The following is a 21,394-nucleotide window of genomic DNA, read 5'->3' as shown; positions in this document are numbered from 1 at the left end:
CTCCTCAACTGTCCCACAGAACTGTCCACAGTTGAGGGTGCAATGGAGGGGAGAGGGAAGAGGAAGAAAGGCCAGACAACTCAGCCACAGAAAGACCCAGAGCTCTTGTGAATAGCAACTGTTTCACCCAATTAACAGGAGGAAGAAAAATCTAGAAAAGGGTCAACTGCTTGCATAATTTTTCTTTTATACCCATTAATTCCTAAAAGTTAAAGTGAGAAAAAAATCTGTATATTTAAATGGAAAGTATACCAATTTCACTTTATTAGCTAATGGAGAGACTGGGGGTTTGGGGGAGGGCATGGGCGAGGCCGGGGTGGAGAGGAGGTGAGCGTAGTGACTCAGACCTTCTTCAGGACGCGCTGTGGTCCTCACGGACGGCGACCTCGTCTCTGGGCAAGAACTCTGAGATCCACAGACACCAGCTGTCCCCTTCTATGTCCAGGGACTCTTCGGCTACAGCGTGACCAGGTCTACCAGGTTGCCTTTAGGAGGGGTCATGCTGTCGGGAAAGAAATTGACTAAGGTGTCAAAGAGCTGAGTTCTCTGAGCATAGGTGTGATCCACATCCGAAAAGCCTAGTGAAGGAGAGATACAAAGAGACTCATCCATCGATTGAAAACGCAACATGGAGCAGAAAACGTTAGCTGAGGAAAACCGCAATGCACACTGGGAAACCTCAACTCAAAACCAGGCTTTGAAAGCAGGTGGCAGGAGTGCTGACCCCAGTTCTGCTGCCAGCCTTCCCTGCCCCTGTGCCATGGCTGGAAACCCTGCTGGTTCCTGGGGGTCTGACAGACACGCTGCTGCCCTTCCCTCCCTTCTACTTCCTCACAGGCCACTGAAGACAACGACTCCCCTGACTGTAAAGCTTCTGACTGATGAGACAATTCCCTGGAAATGAAGGCATCTTTTGAAAGCGGTCTAAAATCGACCGGGTCTCCGAAGCTGAAGTGGACTGGGAGGACTGAGTGAAACCTGGATCGTTCTGGAGAGAGGCACAGGCCCGTCGGGACAGTGGCACCGGGCACACCACCCATGCCGCCTTCCCTGGACCTGTGTGCTGGGCAAGCCCTGAGTGAGGAAGAGAGAAATGGACTCTTGCTCTCCAGGAGAACGTCAGAAATGGATGGTGCTCTTGAAGACTTTCCCACCTTTAGCCCCTATTCAATGCTTAATTTCCACGTTCGCACAGCCCATGGAATACGGCAGGAGATGCCTTGTTCACTGGTGCATGCGAGCCCTTTACTGTCCTTAGAAAGGGAAACCGAGCCATAGGGTTCTGTATGCTGTGAGCTTCCCTGACGATGCTGTCTTCACTCTCCCTAGAACGGGGGCAGACCCAGTCTCTTTGATCTTGCAAAAAACCAGGAATGGCACAGAACACTGTCAGGGATACCAGTTCCCTAAAGGAAAATAAACAACACTTCAAGAAAGGTCAGCTCCTTCTTAATTTTTCTAAACAGTATTATTAATTTAAGCTTGTGAGCAAATGTTCACTCCTTTGAGTTAGGCTTAAGATTTAGCAAACCACCCCCCGCCCCGCCTCACCCTGCCCCCTGCCCCTAGGGTCACATCCTGACAATGAATGAAGAAAAGACCACAAGATGTTAACAAAGGTTATTTTTAAATGATGGTATTACAAGTATTTTTCCTAGTTCATATTTTTCCAAATAGATTTGTTTTTCATTTTGTTTTATAAATTTCAAGTCTACAAAAGCTCTCAAGGAAAGACAAGAAGTGCTCATCTAACTTTTCCCGAGTCAGCTGTCCCTGACTGCTCTCACCGCCCCGCTCCTCCCTTCTCTCACCTGTCCCATCCATCTGCCAGTGCGCCTCCCGCATGTTTCCAGGGTGCTACCCGAGTAAGCCAAACCACGGGCATCTTCACCCCTCACGACTTGAGGCACGTCCACTGAGAAACACTGCATCACAATTAAGTTCAGAAAACAGCTGTGTCTTATGCCCCTCTATTTATTGTTTCATCATGGTTTCCTCCATGAATTAAGCTGACAATCTCCGGTCGGCAGCAGCTCCTGTCTTTACAAAACTCTCATTTCTCCGAGTCCAGACCAGCTCTGTGGTCCCATGTGCTGGGGCGTGGCTGTTTCCTAACTAGATCCAGGTTGCAGGTATGGCAGGGACACGGCATAAAAGTGACTCTGTCTTCTCAGTGGTCACCTCAGGAGGAAGGGCCATTAGTTGGGGGTAGCGATGACGATGCTGAGCACCAGGGAGCTTGGTGTATTGCCAGGCTTCTCCATTGTAAAGGTGCCCTTTCCACCTTCGTAGCTGATGAGCAGGTAGGACAGAGTTTGAAAACCCCCAACAGACCAACACTCAACGCTTTCTGCGACGACTACAACATGATGGTGCATTTCCAGTGCTTCCATCCACCTTGATGCACCAGTTGGCATTCTGCTGTAAAGAGCAGCCTCTTCTCCTCCTCTGCCCATTTTGTTTTTCTGTCCGCATCAGGAGCTACCCGTGGACGTTTGCTCGGTGAGTATTCATTACCTGTGACGGGCATTTGTCGACAAGTTTGACACTCAGAGAGCGCTGCTCCAGGCCAGTGGAGGTCTGAGCCACCCCTGGTTCTGAAGCCGCTCCATGCTTTGGGCACAGCTCCTCGGGAACCAGCCACTCGCCCAGGGAGTCCCCATTCCTCCAGCTGGACTTAGAGACCAGTATCCGTGGTGCTAATCTCCAGGTGGATCTAGGGCATATATATTTTATAAAGTCACGAGTATCTACTTCCACTGCCAATTTCTGCTTAAACCAAAAAGCAACCCCAAAGAAATCTTCACCTTCTTATCCCATTCACAGGAGAACCCTGACCTCAGCAACATCATTTTACTTACTCATTTGCTCAACATAAACACAAAACTAGTTTCCCAATCGCTCTACCCATGTTACTACCAACAAAGAACCTTCAAAATCTCTGTATTCTTACTGTTTCTCATCTTCATCCCAATGAAGGCACATACAAGGCGGCTTTAAAAGGCTTACTTATTATCGTGTAATTTTTGCACAAGTCTCTGAAGACCCCGGTTTACTGGAAAGATGACACGAAGAGAAGGCTCTGCTGGCTGCTGCGCGGCTACGTCAGCAATATGCAGAGCAAGGCTTTGGCTGAGGTGTGTGCGCATCTGTCGTCTGTTCCTCCCTCGTCAACGTCATTTTAGAAATCTAGCAATGCTATGGTGTGTTTTGAAAGAGGGACGCGGATCCGTGACAGTGTGCTCTCCGAGGAAGGCAGGCCGTTTTCATCAGATGAAATTATTTTGAAGAGAATGAAACACTTGAGGCCCTACTATGTGTCAGGTCCTCATGTAGGGCCACCTTTCACTGTCACCAAGCCTCAACTGTTATCAGAATCTGCCACCAGTGCGACAAGAGACGGGACTGGTGTGCATCTATTTAATTCACTAATGTTCACGGAAAGCTTACGCATTTTCAGGACGTGCTCAAAAAGCTTATTTAATGCGCAGAGGAACATCTTTCACGCTTGCCCTGCATTTCACCAAGGCGGAAATGGAACTGAACACCATTATAAGATAAATGGCTGATTCTTGGTACTCATGGTATTATGGAGTATTACGTATCACTTAATAATGCAACAGATCAAATATCATCTCATGAAACGATCTCCAAGCCACATCAAGCTAAATGTTGCAGAATATATCGCTTTACATTGTTTAAAAAATAAAGCCAGCACATAAAACCATACATGTTTACAATTAAAAATTAAGCATGTGTATCTGAAAATAATTACACATACATATATAAGTGTGTATGCATGTGTAAACTGTAAAACTCCCAGATACAGAAGATGTGGGCGGCTTATATCTGAGGGAAAGGAACATAGATTGAAGGAGGTTGTTCAGGGAGAAACTTAAACTTTACCTGTAGCAGAACAAACCAATGTTCTTTTGTGAATATGCGTGTTTTCTTCATATTTAAAAAGTGGCAGGAGTCTAGAAAAAGCATCCCTACTGTCTATGACAACAGGACTGATCAGTGGCAGCCCAGGGCAGAAAGGCAAGGCTGGTTGGAAGCTTCTCCATCTCTTGGCTTCCACCACAGGGGACGGAGCGCAGTGCTCAGCACAGACTAGAGGGAAGCTCACGGTTGTGCCAGCAGAGCTCATCCCGTCTGTCCCAACTCCCAGCAACTGCTGTTCCACAGAAAAAACCTGCTTGCCTCTGCCCAGTCTTCACACTCTCTCGGATGCGTAAGCCACACGATAGTCAACTGTTAACCGACCCCTTTGAGGACCGTCCTCTTTTTTCAGTGCGTCTCTACAGTGATGTTCTTCTCTAGGGACTGAACGGTCCATGGGCTTCCAGCGAACAAACAAGCCTGTCAGCTAGGATGCTCCTGATGAGCAAGGATGGCGAGATTTCATCCCACATCCTTTGGACACGTTGTCAGGAGAGACCACTCTGGAGAACATCATGCTTCGTAAAGTGGAAGGGCAGCGGGAGAGAGAAAAAAAAAAGGAAGGCCTTCCACGAGATGGATGGACGCAGCGGCTGCAACAACAGGCTCACGCAGAAACAGCTGTGAGGGAGGCGCAGGACCAGATAGACGGTGGTTTTCTGTTGTACATGTGGTTACTACGAGTCGGAACCACACCACACACACACCGTGTACCTTTCCTCTGTGACTCGGCAAACGCCACGGCTTGAGTCAGGAGCACTTCAGTCCTCAAAGGGATTAAACCTGTTTGCCTTTTAAAGCCCTCTAGAGGTCTTTTGCTATCTGCCCAAATGTCATCTGATTGTGTGGCAACTGCTCCCACGAGCATTTATCACACTCACAGACGGTAGTCAAATGAGACCTGACACCTTCCAGCTTTTCTCCATGTCTGCTGATGCTACTTATCGGTCCCGTTAGGAGAGGTTTTGTGTTCTTTGCTGATGTGCAATCCACGCTCTCTCGGCTTTGACCCTCAGCACTAAGTGTTTCAGGCTCTCTTCACCTCGAGCAAGGGAGGTTGTGTACACAAGCTGTTAATGAGCTTTCCCCCAATCCTTCTAGGATTAATTGCTGAGCAAAGAAATTGAATAAATTGGATTGGGATGAGAGAGGTAAGAGCCCCCAATAAAAGTATTTAATAAAAAGAAAGAAATTGAATAAGTATGGTGAAAGGGTATACGCTTAGTTCACATCTTCCCTGATGTTGAACTACACAAATCCCCTTGTTCTATCACAATGACTATTTCTTGGTTATGTAAAAATTCCATAGGAGCACAATGAATGTTCTGGAAGCCCCAGTGTACAGTGTTATCCACAATTTGCCACGATCCACATAGTGTGGTAGATGGTGTACCTTTGCAGTCACTAAACCAGGTAAACATCTCTCTGATAGTCTCTGCTTTTAGCCAAGAACCATTTGACACCAGCAGAGATGTCCCTTGTCCTGTATTCTCTTTTGAATCTGGCTTGAATTTCTGTAACCATTTTTGAATTATCTTCAGGAAAATTTGTACTTGCACATGATATCGTTTGCTAAGTTCTACATTCCACTGCGGCATCGTTTGTTGGAATGAACAGTATGGATCGCTTCCAGTTGGGTGGCCACGCGACCGACCGCCTTCCATACTTCTTGGCACAGATGAGCTGTGGGTTACAGATCTATTTGTTGAAAACTTCAACCCAGTACTCACTGATTTCTGAAGCCTGATTTGTTTGGTCCACGCCTCCAGCGCAGCTTAGACGTCTTCCTGATAAACCACTGGTTCTTCAGCATATGTTGTCCTCCTGAAATGGCTTAATGTTGACCAATTCTTTTGGGGTACAGAGTGTGCCTTCCATCTTCTTTTGATGCCCCCGGCATGGTTTGTTATTTTGCCCACAGAATCCTTCAATATTGCAACTCAAAGTTTGAACTTTTTTCAGTTCTTTCTGCTTAAGAAACGTTGAGTGTGTTCTTTCCTTTTGTTTTTAAAACTCCAGGTCTTTGTGCATTGCACTATTATTTCTTTGTCTGGCCCAGCTGTCTCTGGAATCTTCTATTCAACTTTTTAATCTCATCATTTCTTCCACTTGCTTTTGCTACTCTATATTCAAGAGCAAGTTTCAGAGTCTCTTCTGACATCCATTTTTCTCTTACTTTTCTGTCTTTTTAATGACCTTTTGCTCTCCCAAAACTCTTCTGGATTTTGGTCATTAATGTCAATGCATCAAATCTGCTTCTGAAAGATGGTCTCTAAATTTTAGTGGGATAGACTCAAACTTGTCAGTTGGCTCTTGTTTTCACTGTCTTCAGCTTCACCTTGAACTTGCATGTAGCAATAGCTGGCTGGGACTGAAGTACAGAGGACAGCCTAGAACACCCTGTGAAAGCAGCGTTCCTGTCACACTGGGCTACCCTTGGAGCCGACACTCAGCTCATAGGCACCTAGTAAAAGGAGGTTAATATACTTTGGATTAATATGGAAGAGAGATGGCTTGTAAAGGTTTGTTGTTGTTTTAGGTTGAAGAATGAAATAACTGAACTCACTAATATAATGGAACAACAACAACAAACTCAGACTCACTGCCATTGAGTGGATTCCAACTCACAGTGACCCTTGAGGGATTGGGCTATGAATTGAGCGGTCAGCAGTTCGAGCCTGGCCATTGTCTTGTGTTAGGACAATGAAGCTATCTACTCCTGAAAGGACTCACAGTCGTGGGAACCCAGAAGGCACACTTGTGCCACGCCCTGTTAGTATGAGTGGGGGCCGTCTGAATCACGTGCCTGACACCAGCCAACATCGCACGCCTCACCAAAGAGCAGGAGCCCCAGCTGTCACATTAGGGGTGTTACTTAAATATAGTATGGCCTTCGGAGAAAAAGGGTTCTCCCCCTCTGTCCTTTAGGGTCACTATCAGTCAGTCCCCTTATCTGATGAAAGGTTTAAGAAATAAGCTATCAGAGGTGATTCTCAGTGGGGGGATGATCAGAGGATGCAACAGAATTTGCTCTTCATCCAAATTCACCCATGTTAAAACAATGACTACATTTTTCAAAGGGGTAATAATAATAGTACCCTGAGTAAGAGAACTTACTGTGTCATTTTGCTAAGCATTTTCCATAATGATTTCACTTAATTCTCTTGGCATGTTCTGATAAGTAGTTCCATCATCTCCATTTTGTAAATGAAGAAACGGATGATTAGAAAGGTCAAGGTGACTTTTAAAATCAGCAAGTGGCAGCGCTGGTAAATGAATCCAGATTCTCATCTTTAACAACTACACTCAATTCTAATCTCTTACCTACTAAACTATACTACCTTCCTCTGACAAGGCAGGAAAACTTCCCCCAGCGTATGTTTTCCTTGTTATGCTTTTTCTTTATTGTGATTTTGTGGTCTATTTAGAATCCAAGTAAAAGAAACCATTCTTTACAAAACAGGTTAGCTGCTAGTGAACAAGGCAGAGAAAAAAGAGAGCAGTCAGTTCGAGGTAACATAAGTGCTGACACCTCCCTGACATAGTTAAATGATGGCCAAAAAATTCTTGTCCTAAAGGCTAAAAATAAGCCAGCCCAAGACACGTTTTGTGATGCACACCACAGAGGGAAAACCATGCCCTTGGGCGGGCACCATCGCATCAGACGTGTGTTCATCTGACCTGAGTGCCTATGTGCCAACCCCTGGTCTCACCTTACTCTATCTTTAGGGGAGAGCATTCAGAAGGTCAAGACCTTTCTCTCCCAAGGCTCACACCCCAGGTCTCCATCATCACAGCATTATCAGTTGAAGGCTTTGTAGGCAATGCTGGTAACCCACAATCTAGGTTCTCAGGAGAATCCACTGGAGCCGTTTCACAGCCTCCTCTCAGTCCTGCCCTGTGACCCTGGCCACTCTCAAGTGAAGATCTCCGGCGGGATGGCCGTGAGCGGGTGAGAAGCCTACTGACTCACTATGGGAAAAGAAAGGAGACGTTTCAAGGGACATGGTCATTCCTTCCCGCATGAAACAGGCGAGAATCGTGGGTTTGTTGTACTTATGGCTAACACTTAAGAGAAAAGACGGACAAATTACGAAGAAATTAAATTGCCATCTCAAGTGTTATTTTATCTCAGATATGCTTCCATTAGATTACATATATTAAAAAAAGTTCTAAACTATCGATCAATTCTAAGGCAAGACCGATAGCAGCAGCGGTGCCAAGGGGGTCAACACAAATTCACTGCGTGTCATTTTATAATGACAACAACGCTGGGAATCCCCGGGTTCAAAAGATCTTGCTGAAAAACTGAAGCAATTCAACGAGCAATTCTGAAAAGGGACCTGACCAGAATTGTGGACGCAGGCCTCCACCACAGAGCCTCCATTTTAGGGCAGTGCTAACTACTTCCAGAAACACCAACTGGGACCACGCTGCGTGCTTGGAAACGTCTGTTTCAACCTGGAGAAACCCTAAATAATCAAGATACCAACACCTACAAGCTTTCATTTACAGGAAAGGAGTTACTTATTTTTCTGCTTTCAAAGCATGTATTCCATTCCCAACTCCATCATCGTTCTCTTGTTATCATCTAATTCCTAAAAAGAGTAAATGAGAGGAAAAACCATTCAACCAGCAAGCGTCCCCTCTCAGTATGCACATCAGTAATGGAGTGTGCGCTCCAATGCAGTGCTACGCAAGTGACTTCAAAGCCAGGATGCTTTGGGCGCTGACTGCACACAAAGAGAGCAACTCCAACGGGAACCACAGGAAGTGCAAGTTCACCACGATCACCAGATGGCTGCTCAGAAAGCAACGTGGCTGCCAGCTGCCAGAAATCACACATGTGATCTCCAAACGTTCTCCGCTTACAAGAAAGCACAATCCAACCTTCTCGTGGCCGCCTGGGTAAGGCCACTGGGATACTCACCTAGAGCCGTAAAGTCGGAGCCAGACTTGAAGAGAGCTGAAGCTAGGAGCTGAAACTGCGAGAGGAAAAAACAGAATTAAGCTCACTAAGCACACTGGCAGGCAGTAACCCGCACAACTTTGACCCTCTCATAGCCACTGTTTGGCACTGCATGGGTTGATTACACAAATCTATTTGTACATTTAGACTAAGAAGCTATGGATCTTTCTATTTTCCCCAAATCCTGGGCTAAGTTCTAGAATTGATTTCTTTTAAAAACTAGTTAAAGTATTTACTTAACTAACATCAGATCACCTGGAAAATAATTTACTCCTTTGGGAATTGGTTGCTTCTGCACAGTACCCCAGGAAGCTACTTAATGTTCAATATACGTGTATTCTCACATCACAAATAAATACATTCACTATGTGACCCTTGATGGTTTGCTGTGTCAATCAAATGCTGAGATAAGGCACAGTCATTGCATACAGGTCACTCCTTAATCACCAGGGGAAGATTATGATTCTACATCCTGCGTATTAACATTGTGAAAATGGCCCTTGTTACACGGAAATCATGTGACAAATATTGATTCACTTCCCAGGCTATCCAGCTAAAGTTAGTTTAAGACAGAATAATGACAAAACCGAGTAAGACAAAAGGCCCGCAGACTAGCAGTGACAAAGAAAGTGAGAGCAAGCCTCATTACCACCCAACAGCAGATACTGCCCTTCCATGTCAATTCTGGAATCAGTGTGGCTAACACGCACAAGACAACACAGCAACCTGTTGTACTATTGATATGAATAGCACAAAGGCCAATTGGGGGGAAAGTAACAATTTCGAGTCTTCACAGTTCCTACACATGGCATATCCCTCCATTGTTTCGACATTTGATGACGGTTTGGGTAGATGTCTTGAGAGCAAATTTGTTTCTCATTCAACAACTGATAACACACTTTGTTTCCTGGCATTCACTGCAACATCCGCAACCCAGAAGCCCTCCTCCTCCCACTCCATGGGCTCCGTTTCCACCGTCCCTCGTGCTCTCGGGCCTCTTCAGCCTTCCCAAGTTTGACTTTGGGCGAATGCCACTGGGTTCTGTAGGGCTGATTGCTCTGTGGAGCACATTCCTCACAGGTGCAACTGCTCACTGTACAGGCTGGTTTCCTGAAAGGCCCTGGGCTCAGTTGCACATCTGATGGTTGTCTAGGTCTTAGTCTTAGTTGGAGGAGGGGAGGCAGTCCCAGCAGTCTGTATCAGTCTAGTCTTCTGAGACTCTTATGAGTCCTCTCTGAAAATGGCAGAACAGAATTAAGACATCCTTCCCTGGGGCCTTTTCTACAGGGGGAAAGAAATCCCTTTATAGAGGTTTACCAGAAGTTCCCCATTCATTAAGAAGCCTGTTTCTGGAGACTGGAGGAAAGCAAAGAATCGCTCTAGTTGGTCTTTTTTTCCAGGTAAGAGGCACAGTGACGACAATCATGACGACAGCCATCCAAACAGAGGGGGAATTAGATCTGCTTTCAGCCACTGGTAGAAGAAAGTAAAGGAAATCTAGAGATATAAATTTTGTCTGAACATACAGAACAAGAGGCTAGTCTAGGACATGAATGACAATGTGGCCTGTCTGGGATGGTTTCCAAGAATGGAGACAGGTCTGCCTGTCTCTCCCTGACCGTTTTCAGACTGTCTGTGTATATACCAGAGCTATCACCATAGGACTGCTTTTTCTCCCAGAAGATTCTTATAATAGCAAAAATTTTAGAAGGTAATTAAAAAGTGTGACACGTTTTTAAGCAAAATAATACCCGGAGGCAAGTAGTGTCCAGAGTGTTTCATACATGCACACAAGAAGATTTCAAAACATTTACAGGAAAAGGACTTAGAAGGGAATGGACTCTCTTCCCCAGAGGGAAGTCTTAGGGTGAGAACGTTGCTTTGGGAAGCTTTCTGCAGCGATTCTAACACCGATACGCACATGAAACACAGTTCTGACTAACGTGCACTAGGGACGGGCAACTACGAGCGGATTTGGTTTTCAAGACATGGGGTGGACACCGTGGCTACATGGCACCACTCAAGAAAGGAGAACGACAGACATCTGCCGAGGACACATGAGACCGCTCTGCTCCCCCAGCCCTCGCCCCTCCCGAGTCTCCCCTCTGGTGTAGTTTTAGGAACACGGGGCTTGCTGTGGCCTCCTTGTAGCTCACAGGGTCCAAATGATTTACTTTGCAATGGTTTGCTTTAAAAAAGTTAAAAAAGGAGAAAATGACTGTTTCAGGGTTACAGCCATTTCATACCACAGAAAAAGAAAATCTATTGACAACTGAAATGTGTGGCCTGGCCATACGAACATTATTAGACGTTCACAAACATGAACTGTGTAAACGCTACCAGATTAAACCTACCACAGCCTTCTGCTGCCATGCCAACACTAAACTGCCCCGTGTTTTCAACAGTACATATCATCAACGGACGGAAGACTCAAGGAAAGACAATGAGCTGCTCCTCGTCAAGGGCATTCAAACGCCTCTTCTCTGGATTCTCCGCGGAGCTCAGGGCCGTAACCAGCACTGAGGGAAAGGACGAGACCTTACTGAGGACCGTGGGCAGCCATGAAAGACAGCCTCTTTATTTGGGTGCCAAGGACATGCAGGCCCTAATACTTGAGAAAACAATGAACCCGCTGTCTGGAAGTAATCCAACACTCAAACGGTACCCTGCGTTGGTGCTGGACAGAAACACTCTGGCTGATCTTGCTACTACACAGCGAGTCATAGCAACGCAAGGACTGAGAGGGGAGGGTGTATGGGACAGAGCGGCGTACCCTCTGCACCAATCGTGTGAGTGGAAGGCAACACGGAGAGCAGTTCACTCCGCACAAGGACGGGGGACAGAGTTTCTCAGAAGTTATAGGGTAGAGAGGGTGCAAGACCATGAGACACAGTGCGGGCTAGCCTCCCACCGCGGAAGGCACATGTGCTCTGGAGAAAAGGAAATCTTCAGACATCCTCGCATCTACCCACGCTATGAAGAAGCTCTTGAAATACGTATTGGTGACACTGGGCTACTAACCTCAAGGTCAGCAGTTTGAAACCACCAGCTGGAGAATGACGGGGTTTTCTCTGCTCGTAGAGTTACCCTTTTGCAAAGCCACAGGGCAGTTTTATCCTGTCCTACAGGGCTGCTATGGGGCAGCATCGATTCGAAGGTCGTGAGAGTTTCTGAGTTTCTCCCATATTAGAACAGAAGATGAAAAAGCAACCATCTGTCACGGCTATCCCAGGTGTGGCACTCCTGGCACAAGAAGACAACAGCAGCCCCTCGGCAGACACGCCCGTGACCCCGAGTGGTAAGGGAGCGCCGGGCTGGCTCCTACCAACTCCCCTCCTCCCTCTCTAGCAAATGGGGCACTTCCTTTTTCCCTACGGTGGTTTTGGAGTATTAGCCCAAAAGTTTAAACTGGGCCATTTCCAAACCTTTTAACTAAGCGAAACACTGGACTGTGGAACAAGAAAACATTTCTATTTCCTTCCCATGACACACAATGAATGCCGACGTCACAATTTCATGCCTAAGAATCCTTTCTGAATGGGTTAAGGTGTTGTTGTTCTTGTATGTATGTATGTGTATATGTATGTATGTATGTGTGATTTAAATCTTATCGTGGCACATGAAAATTTGCCTGTACAAACATTGTCACCTGTTCTGCGTCATTTTTAAAGATCAGCAGTGCCACTCTATGTTCCTTAAAACACCTAAGAGCAAATCAGCAAATGAAAATTAAACATTAACCAAGGGGGGGGAAATAGATCACTTATTTTCAAAATTTTATCCCCGCCTTTACCTCTTTTGTCTCTTCTGGGTCTGAATGATCCACAGTTATATAAAGGTCATTTTGTAAATATTTCAGAGCACTGAGAGGATCCATTTGAGCCTTCTCTTCGAACCTGGGACATGCAGAGAAGAAGGAGAGTTATCTGGAGTTAACGCGCGTGCGCACGCATGTGTACGTCAGAAGTGCCCTCCACTACCTGGGATGGGATACACTGTATGCCAAGGAGTCACTCTGGGTACCTAAGACACGGAGGTAAGGCAGCTGCCTGTAGCTACTGCAGACGTGGTCTCTGAGCCGCAGCAGTGGCGCAGCCGGTCAAGGGTGGCAGGGGCTGGGAACAGCATGCTCCACCCTGGGGCACAAGGGCTCCCCTTCTTTTCAAACCACAGGCCAGGATTCAAACAAATGCACAACACAACGACTGCTAAATATTTCACGTAACAGAACTGCACAAGAGTAGATGTAGATCTACATTCAAAACAGAAAGCTATAAACAAGATACTTGGTTCAATTGATATAGTACAGTTGCCAATGCAAGGTGGGGAGGGGGACCTTCACAGATTCTTTAGAAACCTAAATGAGTACATCTCCTTAGGTCTTCATAACAGACTGGACTGCATGTCAGGAAGAACAAAAACAAAAACTAACTGCAGCACTTATGTGCACCAGGCATTTGCTAGACACTAACACTGCACTAAATAGTTTACCAAAATGACAATTTCTTCTTTTTTTAATCATTTTATTGGGGGCCCTTACATACGTCCATTGTGTCAAACACATTTGTACATATGTTGTCATCATCATTTTCTAAACATTTTCTTTCTACTTGAGCCCTTGGTTTCAGCTCATTCCCTCCACCCCTAATGAACCCTTGATAATTTATAAATTATATATATCTATATTTCATGTCTTACACCAACTGCTGTCTCTCCTCATCCACTTTTCTGCTGTCCACCCCCCTGGGAAGGGGTTATATGCAGATCGTTGTGATGTTTCCCCTTTCTCCCCCCTCCCCCTGCCCCTCCTGGTGTCATTATTGGTCCTAAAGGGTTTATTGTCCTGGATTCTCTGTGTTGTGAGCTCTTGTCTGTACCCGTGTATGTGTCTACACGGATTGGTAAGGTAAAATTAGGGTCATGGGAACAGATTACAAGGACTTACATTCATATAACCTCCTCCCTCGGGGACAGACAGTGGAGAAGTGGGTGAAGGGAGATGTCGGATGGTGTAAGATATGACAATAATAATAATAATTTATAAATTATCAAGGGCTCATGGGGGAGGGGGAACAGGGAGGGAAGAGAAAATGAGGAGCTGATACCAAGGGCTCAAGTAGAAAGCAAATGTTCTGAGGATGAGGGAGACAAATGTACAAAAGTGCTTGACACAATGGATGTATGTGTGGATTGTGATTTAGAAATGATTTTTTAAAAATTGGGGTCATGATAGTGGGATGAAGGATGCATTCAAGAGCTAGAGGAAAGTTGTATGTTTCATTGTGCTATATAAACTGCATCCCGACTGGCTCGTCTCATCCTTGTGACCCCCTTCTTTTAGGGGATGTCCAATTGTCTACAGACGGGTTTTGGGTCTCCACTCTGCATTCCCCCTCATTCTGGGTCTTTGATGCGGGATACCTGATCCTATTGACACCTCGTGATGACACAGGCTGGTGTGCGTCTTTCATGTGGGCTTTGTTGCTTCTCAGCTAGATGGCGGCTTGTTTATCTTCAAGCCTTTAAGACCCCAGATGCCATACCTTTTGATAGCCGGGCACCATCAACTCAAAAATTACAATTTCATTTATCCTCATAATCACTCTTACAAGGTGAGACTCTACAGACAGTGAAAATGCCCAAGACAAGTATTAGTACGGGGCAGAACCAGAATCAAACCTGAGCCTATCAGACTGGATCATTTAAAGGGAAGCAATGGCTGCTGGGGCCTTTTTCTTGATTTAAATAATGTTCTTTTGTTAGAACATAATTATAAGTGGATCTATATTCAGTAAGCTGGCATGCTTTCCAGACTCCCCAAGGAGTACAAATGTTAAGTGCTCAACTATTAGCCAAGAGGTTGGTGGTTTGACACCGCTCAGAGCTTCCTCAGAAGACAGGCTGTCTCAGATCAGAGTCGACTCAGAGGGGACTGACACCCTCCGGGATGCTTCAGGGAATCACCGAGAGACAGGGAGGGCAGTGCCATCTCCACCGGGTGGAGGGATGGCAGAGACGCCGAGACAGGGCCGACTCCGTCACAGACCGCATCTCAGTGACACTCTATCGGGCCAGGGCTCTCGGGTTCCAGAGAATCCCCTGGGAGGGTGAGCCAGGCCAACAGGCCCCACCCGATGGCAGAGGTCATGCCACTCAGCTAGCCTACCCTGAACTGACCCAGCTTTCACAGGCTCTACATCCCTGGAAACCCAGAGGGCAGAGCAGTTCTAGTCCAGCAGGGCCAGCTGGTATGTATTGACTCGATGGCAGTGAATTTGGTTGGGGTTAGTCTTCCACACTGTGGTCTAAGACTAGTGACTTGGGACAGGGAGGTTAACAGGTGACTTACTCTCACTCCAGCAGGGCTAAGGCAGTCAGCAATCTAGGGCTGTGATCACAATCATCCCGATAATTACATTAATTAAAGTCATTACTCTTCGTTACAATGAGACAGGCCGAGGGAATTAGTTTCTTCTGATTCCCATATAGATAGTTGTGCACTCACTACCTAACATTTAGGTTCTATCGGCATGATGCAAACATATGGTCAACCTGCGAGCTGAACGAAGGAATTTCTATTGGCGGAGTAATTAAGCATTTACAAAGTGAGTTCACATCCATCATATTTGGGGCTTCTAAATGTCTCTCTCCTAAACTCAATGACTCAAAGTGTCAACCTTCCAGTGAGCAGCCAAGTGCTGAGCAGTTTTCTCATTCATGGATGGACACCATCCAACTGGCCTCTAGAGACCTCAGACTCCGCATGCTCAAAACGCACACCGGGTCGTCTCAGAGCCTGCCTCAGCCACGCCATCCTTCCCAGGGCTCCAGCCCAAAGCCGAGGCGTCACCCTTGGCAGAGCTTCTCTCTGTCGGCACAGTCCTCAAAGCTTATTCAAAGCATCACTCTGCTTTCCTGGGGTGGGGAGGGGGGGTTCATCCTGTCTACCCCTCAAAGGGGATGCTCCTCAGGTAGTATCCAAACACTTCTTGATTCTTCTCACTTTGCCAGATTAAGTTCCCTCTCCCTGTTGGTGACTCAAGCCGAGACGTCACCCCGGGCCTCTCCTCCAAATGCTTATGAACAGGCCCCGCTCGTGTGCCTCGTCGACTCCTCAAACTGAAAGGAAAGGGCCCAAATGGAATCCCTCCGTCCCAGCACGTCCATGAAAGAAGCCTGCTGTTTCTGAAGAACTTCCCACTCAATTGAAAACAGACGTGCCCTTTCACCCTGTGGCCACAAATCTAGAACGATTTTTATAAAACCTCATCTGAGGACGGGGAGCCTGGTGGTGTGGTCGGTTATGAGTTAAGCTGCTCACCGCAAGCCTGGCAGTTTGATTCTGTAACGCCCATCAAGACGGGCAGCCTTGAACCCCCAGGGTACTGCGACTCTGCTCACTGGGGCGCTATGAGCTGGATGAGGCTCAATGTCAGTGGGTAAGTCTGAGCATGCCATTCTTTTGCTCAAAGTCTTTTCCTGCTCCCCTTCCACACCAAGTAAAAGCCACTGGCCTTCCACAGCATGTGCCCGGAACTATTTTTAGGATTGGATATTTGTGTGTGTGTTTTTTCCTTTCTTTTTCTCATGTCTATCCATATAGGACAGGTAGGATAACTGATTCCAAGGAGAAAATAACGGGGCCAATGGCTCTGGGGGGCCATGGGAGAGGAGGAGGTGGGAGAAAGGGAGGGGAGAGCCAGAAAAAGGACTAATAAGAGCTCTAAGATCAATGGCTATGAGGGCATAGAATCGGTCAGGCCAAGTGCAGTGCAGCCGAGAGAAAGCACTGAGAGTTGAATGAAGGGACAACATGATAGTGGACATGAAGAAAGTAAAAGGAACCAGAGGAAAGAACTAGGAGGCAAAAGATATTTATCGAGGCATAAATTTAGGCAAGCATAAATATAAGTACATTAATATATAATGATAGGGATATAGGTCTATGTACATATATTTAAATGTTAAGCATTAGGGTAGCAGATGGGTATCCGGTCTCTACTTAAAATACTACCTCAATACAAGAACACTTTGTTCTAATAACCTGGCAATCTGTGATGCTCACCAACCCGACACGAATGCTTAAGTCAAAATGAGTCCATAGCAAATGTGGTAAAGTGAGCTGATGGTGTTTGGCTATTAAAAGATACAGCATCTCTCTAGACCTCCATGAATGCCCTTTGACATGCAAATATATATAGGAGGATGGGGAAATAGATCTATGTGTCTATATTTATAGGTCAAGTATTAAGGTGGCGGAAGGACCTTGGGCCTCTAATCAAACACTCCCTCAATGCATGAATACCTTCCTTTATTAAATTGGAACTCTATGATGCTCACTCTCCCGACACAACGGCTAGAGCCAAAGTGGGCGAACAAGTAAATGTGGTGAAGAAAGCTGATGGTGCCCGGCTATCAAAAGAGATAGTGACTGGGGTCTTAAAGGCTTGAAGATAAACAAGCGGCCATCTAGCTCAGAAGCAACAAAGTCCACATGGAAGAACACACCAGCCTGTGTGATCGAGTGGTCCCAAAGGGATCAGTTACCAGGCATCAAAGAACAAAAAATCATATCATTGACTGCACACCTCCATGATAGGATCGCTGAAGACAAATGGGTGCATAAACAAATGTGGTGAAGAAAGCTGATGGTGCCCGGCTATCAAAAGAGATAGTGTCTGGGGTCTTAAAGGCTTGAAGGTGAACAAGCGGCCATCTAGCTCAGAAGCAAAAAAGCCCACATGGAAGAAGCACACCGGCCAGTGCAATCACGAGGTGCCAAGGGACCAGGTATAAGGCATCATGCAAAAAAAAAACCAAAACGATATAAGTGTGTGTATGTATGTGTATATATGTGTATATGTATATGTATATATATACCATATTAAATGAAGGGGGAAGTGCAGAGTGGAGACCCAAGGCCCAAGTGTCGGCCAATGGAGATCCCCTCATAGAGGGGTTTAGGAGAGGAGATGGGTTAATTAGGGTGCGAGGTAGTACCGATGAAGAACACAGCTTTCCCCCAGATCCTGGATGCTTCCTCCCCCCAACTACCATGATCCGAATTCTACCTTGCAGGCCTGGATAGGACAGAGGCTGTACACTGGTACATATGAGGGCTGGAGGTACAGGGAATCCAGGGTGGATGATACCTTCAGGACCAAGGGTGTGAGGGACGATGCTGGGAGAGTGGAGAGTGAGTGGGTTGGAAAGGGGGAACTGATTACAAGGATCCACATGTGACCTCTTCCCTGGGAGAGGGCAAGACAAAATAACGATGTATAAATTACCAAGGGCACATGAGGGAGGGGGGAAAGGGGAGGGAGGGGGAAAAAAAAGAGGACCTGATGCGAGGGGCTTAAGTGGAGAGCAAATGCCTTGAGAATGATTGGGGCAGGGAATGTACGGATGTGCTTTATACAATTGATGTATGTATATGTATGAATGGTGATAAGAGTTGTATGAGTCCCTAATAAAATGTAAAAAAAGAAAAGAGGAGAAAAAAATGATTAGGGCAAAGACTGTACAGAAGTGCTTTATACAACTGATGTATGTATATGTATGAACTGTGATAAGAATTGTATGAGACCCAATAAATTGTTAAAAATAAAATAAAAAGAAAGGGGGAACCGAGAAGACCTGATGCCAAGGGCTTAAGTGGAGAGCAAATGTTTTGAAAATGATGTGGGCAATGATGTACAGATGTGATTTACACAATTGATGTATGTATGGATTGTCATAAGAGTTGTATGAGCCCCTAATAAAACCTTTAAAAAAGAAAAAAAAAAAGATACAGCATCTGGGGGGGTCTTAAAGACTTGAAGCTAAACAAGTGGCCATCTAGGAGGGAAGCAACAAAGCCCACATGAAGAAGCACACCAACCTGTGTGATCACAAAGTGTTGACAGGGTAAGGTATCAGGCATAAGAAGACCCCAAACAAATATATCGATACAAATGATGGGTGTCAGAGTAGAGACTCAAAGCCAATCTGAAAATAACTGGACGTTCCCTCACAGAAGGGTCACAAGTAAAGAATAAGACAGCCAGGGTGCAGCACGGCACTGACGGAATACACAACATTCCTCTAGTTCTTTAATGGTTCCTCCCCACCACTATCATGACACCAGTTCTACATTAAAAATAAATGCTCTCGACACATGGAATCCAGGACAGATAAAACCCTCAGGAACGGCAATGGGAGTAGCAATACCATGAGGGTAGGGGAAAGGTGTGTGTGTGTGTGTGAGGGGGGGGGGAGAGGGGGACCGAGGGTAGAAGGGGAAGAAACGGGAAACTAAGTACAATGACGTATTATATCACCACCCTACCCCACCCCGCAGGGGGACAAACAACAGTAATGTGGACGAAGGGAGACAGTGGGCAGACGGTGTAAGATTTGAAAATAATAAAAATTTAAAATTTACCAGGGGAACCATGAAGGCAGGAGCGTGGGGGAATGAAAAAAAAAAGGAACTGATACCAAGGGCTCAAACAGAAAGAAAACATTTTGAAAATGATGATGGCAAACTATGTACAAATGTGCTTGATACAAATGATGTATGGATTGCTATAGATTTATTTATATATTAAAATAAGGAAAATTATCATATTTCTCATGTTTGCTTGGTCTGGAAGAATAATCCTACATACTTTTGGAAGCAATGAAAAGCACTATGTCCTAGAGAAGAACGTAACTCAGCAGCTCTACCCGTAGCAGAGAGCTCTGAGGCAGCACACTTCACTAGAGTTGCTAGAAACCAAAAAGCACCTTGCCGCAGAGTCAACTCTGACTCACAGGGATCCGAAGGTACAGGGTAGAACTGCCCGTATGGGTTTTCAAGACTTTAATGCGCATGGGAGTAGGAAGCCTCATCTCTCTCCTGCTGAGCAGCTGGTGGGCTCAGACATTGGACTTGTGGTTAGTAGCACAACCTGTAATCCACTAAGCCACCACAGAGCACCTGTCGTTATGACAGTAGCAAATCAGATGGAAAGAATAAAATTCCTTTTAAAAAAAATTTATTTATTGGTCACTGGCTTTCTTTGTTGTCGCCGTTGTGTTCTCTTTTGTTGCTTTGTCTTACTATGCCTTGATTTTTGCGTGCATGTTATTATCTCTGCAGGTCTAGCTAGGTAACATAGGCTGGATGAACAGTCTGGAGGAGAAAACAACGGGACCGATGGTGCAGGGGGAACATGGGAGAGGGGGAGGCGGGGGGAAAGGAGGTGGTGTTGACCAACCCAGGGTCAAGGGAACAACAAGTGATCCAAAATTAGTGGCAAGGAGGGTGTGAGAGGTCTGGTAGAGGGATTCAGCAAGGGTAATGTAACCGAGAGAAATTACTAAAATCCAAATGAAGGCCGAGCACGACAGTGGGACAAGAGAGAAGGAAACAGAGGAAAGAACTAGGAGGCAAAGGGCGTTTACAGAGGCCTAAATACAGGCATGCACATAGGTAAATATATTCATATATGAGGATGGGGAAGTAGATCTACGTGCATATATTTATAGGTTTAGTATGAAGACGGCAGATGGACAATTGGACCTCCACTCAAGTACTCACTCAATGCAAGAACACTTTGTTATATTAAATTGGCAATCCATGATGTACACCTTCCCAACACAATCGCTGAAGACAAATGGGTACATAAGCAAATGTGGTGAAGAAAGTTGGCATCCGGCTAACAAAAGATATAGCGTCTGCGGTCTTAAAGGCTTGAAGGTAAAACAAGCAGCTATCTAGCTGGGAAGCAACAAAGCCCACATGAAAGAAATACACCAGCCGGTATGACCACGAGGTTTCGAAGGGATCAGGTATCAGGCACCAAAGAACAAAAATCTTATCACTGCAAATGAGTGGGAGTGCAGAGTGGAGACCCAAAGCCCATCTGTATTTAATGGAACACCCCCTTACAGAAGGGTCACAGGAAGGAGACCAGCCAGTCAGGGTGCAGTGTAGCAACAATGAAACATACAACTTTCCTCTAATCCTTAAATGCTTCCTCCCCGCTACTATCATAATTCCAATTCTACCTTACAAATATGGCTAGACTAGAGGATGTACACTGGGTACAGATAGCAACTGGAAACACAGAGAATCCAGGGCGGATGATCCCTTCAGGACCAGTCGTGAGAGTGGCAATACCGGGAGGGTGGAGGGAGTGTGGGGTAGAAAGGGGGAAAGGATTAGAAGGATCTACATATAACCTCCTCCCTGGGGGACGGACAACAGAAAAGTGGGAGAAGGGAGACGTGGGACAGTGTAAGACATGATGAAATAATAATAATTTATAAGTTATCAAGGGTTCATGAGGGGAAAATGAGGAGCTGATACCAAGGGCTTAAGTGAAGAGCAAATATTTTGAGAATGAGGGCACTGAATGTACAAATGTGCTTGGCACAATTTATGTATGTACCGATTGCGATGAAAGTTGGAGGAGCCCACAATAAAATGACTTAAAGAATAAAAAAGGAAAAATT

The 21,394-nt window shown here is 45.8% G+C and overlaps 1 protein-coding gene across 7 annotated transcripts in view; it reads right to left on the bottom strand.

Moving 5' to 3' along the window:
* Window positions 1-234: 234 nt before the first annotated feature.
* MKLN1 (muskelin 1) overlaps window positions 235-21,394 on the bottom strand; it is a 337,081-nt gene continuing 315,921 nt past the window's right edge. For 6 of the 7 annotated variants that reach the window (XM_075558675.1, XM_075558674.1, XM_075558672.1 and 3 more), the window contains 3 exons: window positions 12,705-12,807; window positions 8,873-8,927; window positions 235-578 (listed from right to left, as the gene is read on the bottom strand). In XM_075558675.1, the coding sequence (XP_075414790.1) occupies window positions 457-578; window positions 8,873-8,927; window positions 12,705-12,807 (280 nt within the window). In that variant the 3' untranslated portion in view covers window positions 235-456. The remainder of the gene's footprint in view (window positions 579-8,872; window positions 8,928-12,704; window positions 12,808-21,394) is intronic. The other variant, XM_075558678.1, reaches the window with a different exon arrangement.

The sequence above is a fragment of the Tenrec ecaudatus genome, chromosome 9 (genome assembly GCF_050624435.1).
Source record: "Tenrec ecaudatus isolate mTenEca1 chromosome 9, mTenEca1.hap1, whole genome shotgun sequence".
In the NCBI taxonomy this organism is placed as follows: Eukaryota; Metazoa; Chordata; class Mammalia; order Afrosoricida; family Tenrecidae; genus Tenrec; species Tenrec ecaudatus.
The sequence above is the reverse complement of the archived record's forward strand: the minus strand, read 5'-3'. Positions and strand labels throughout refer to the sequence as shown.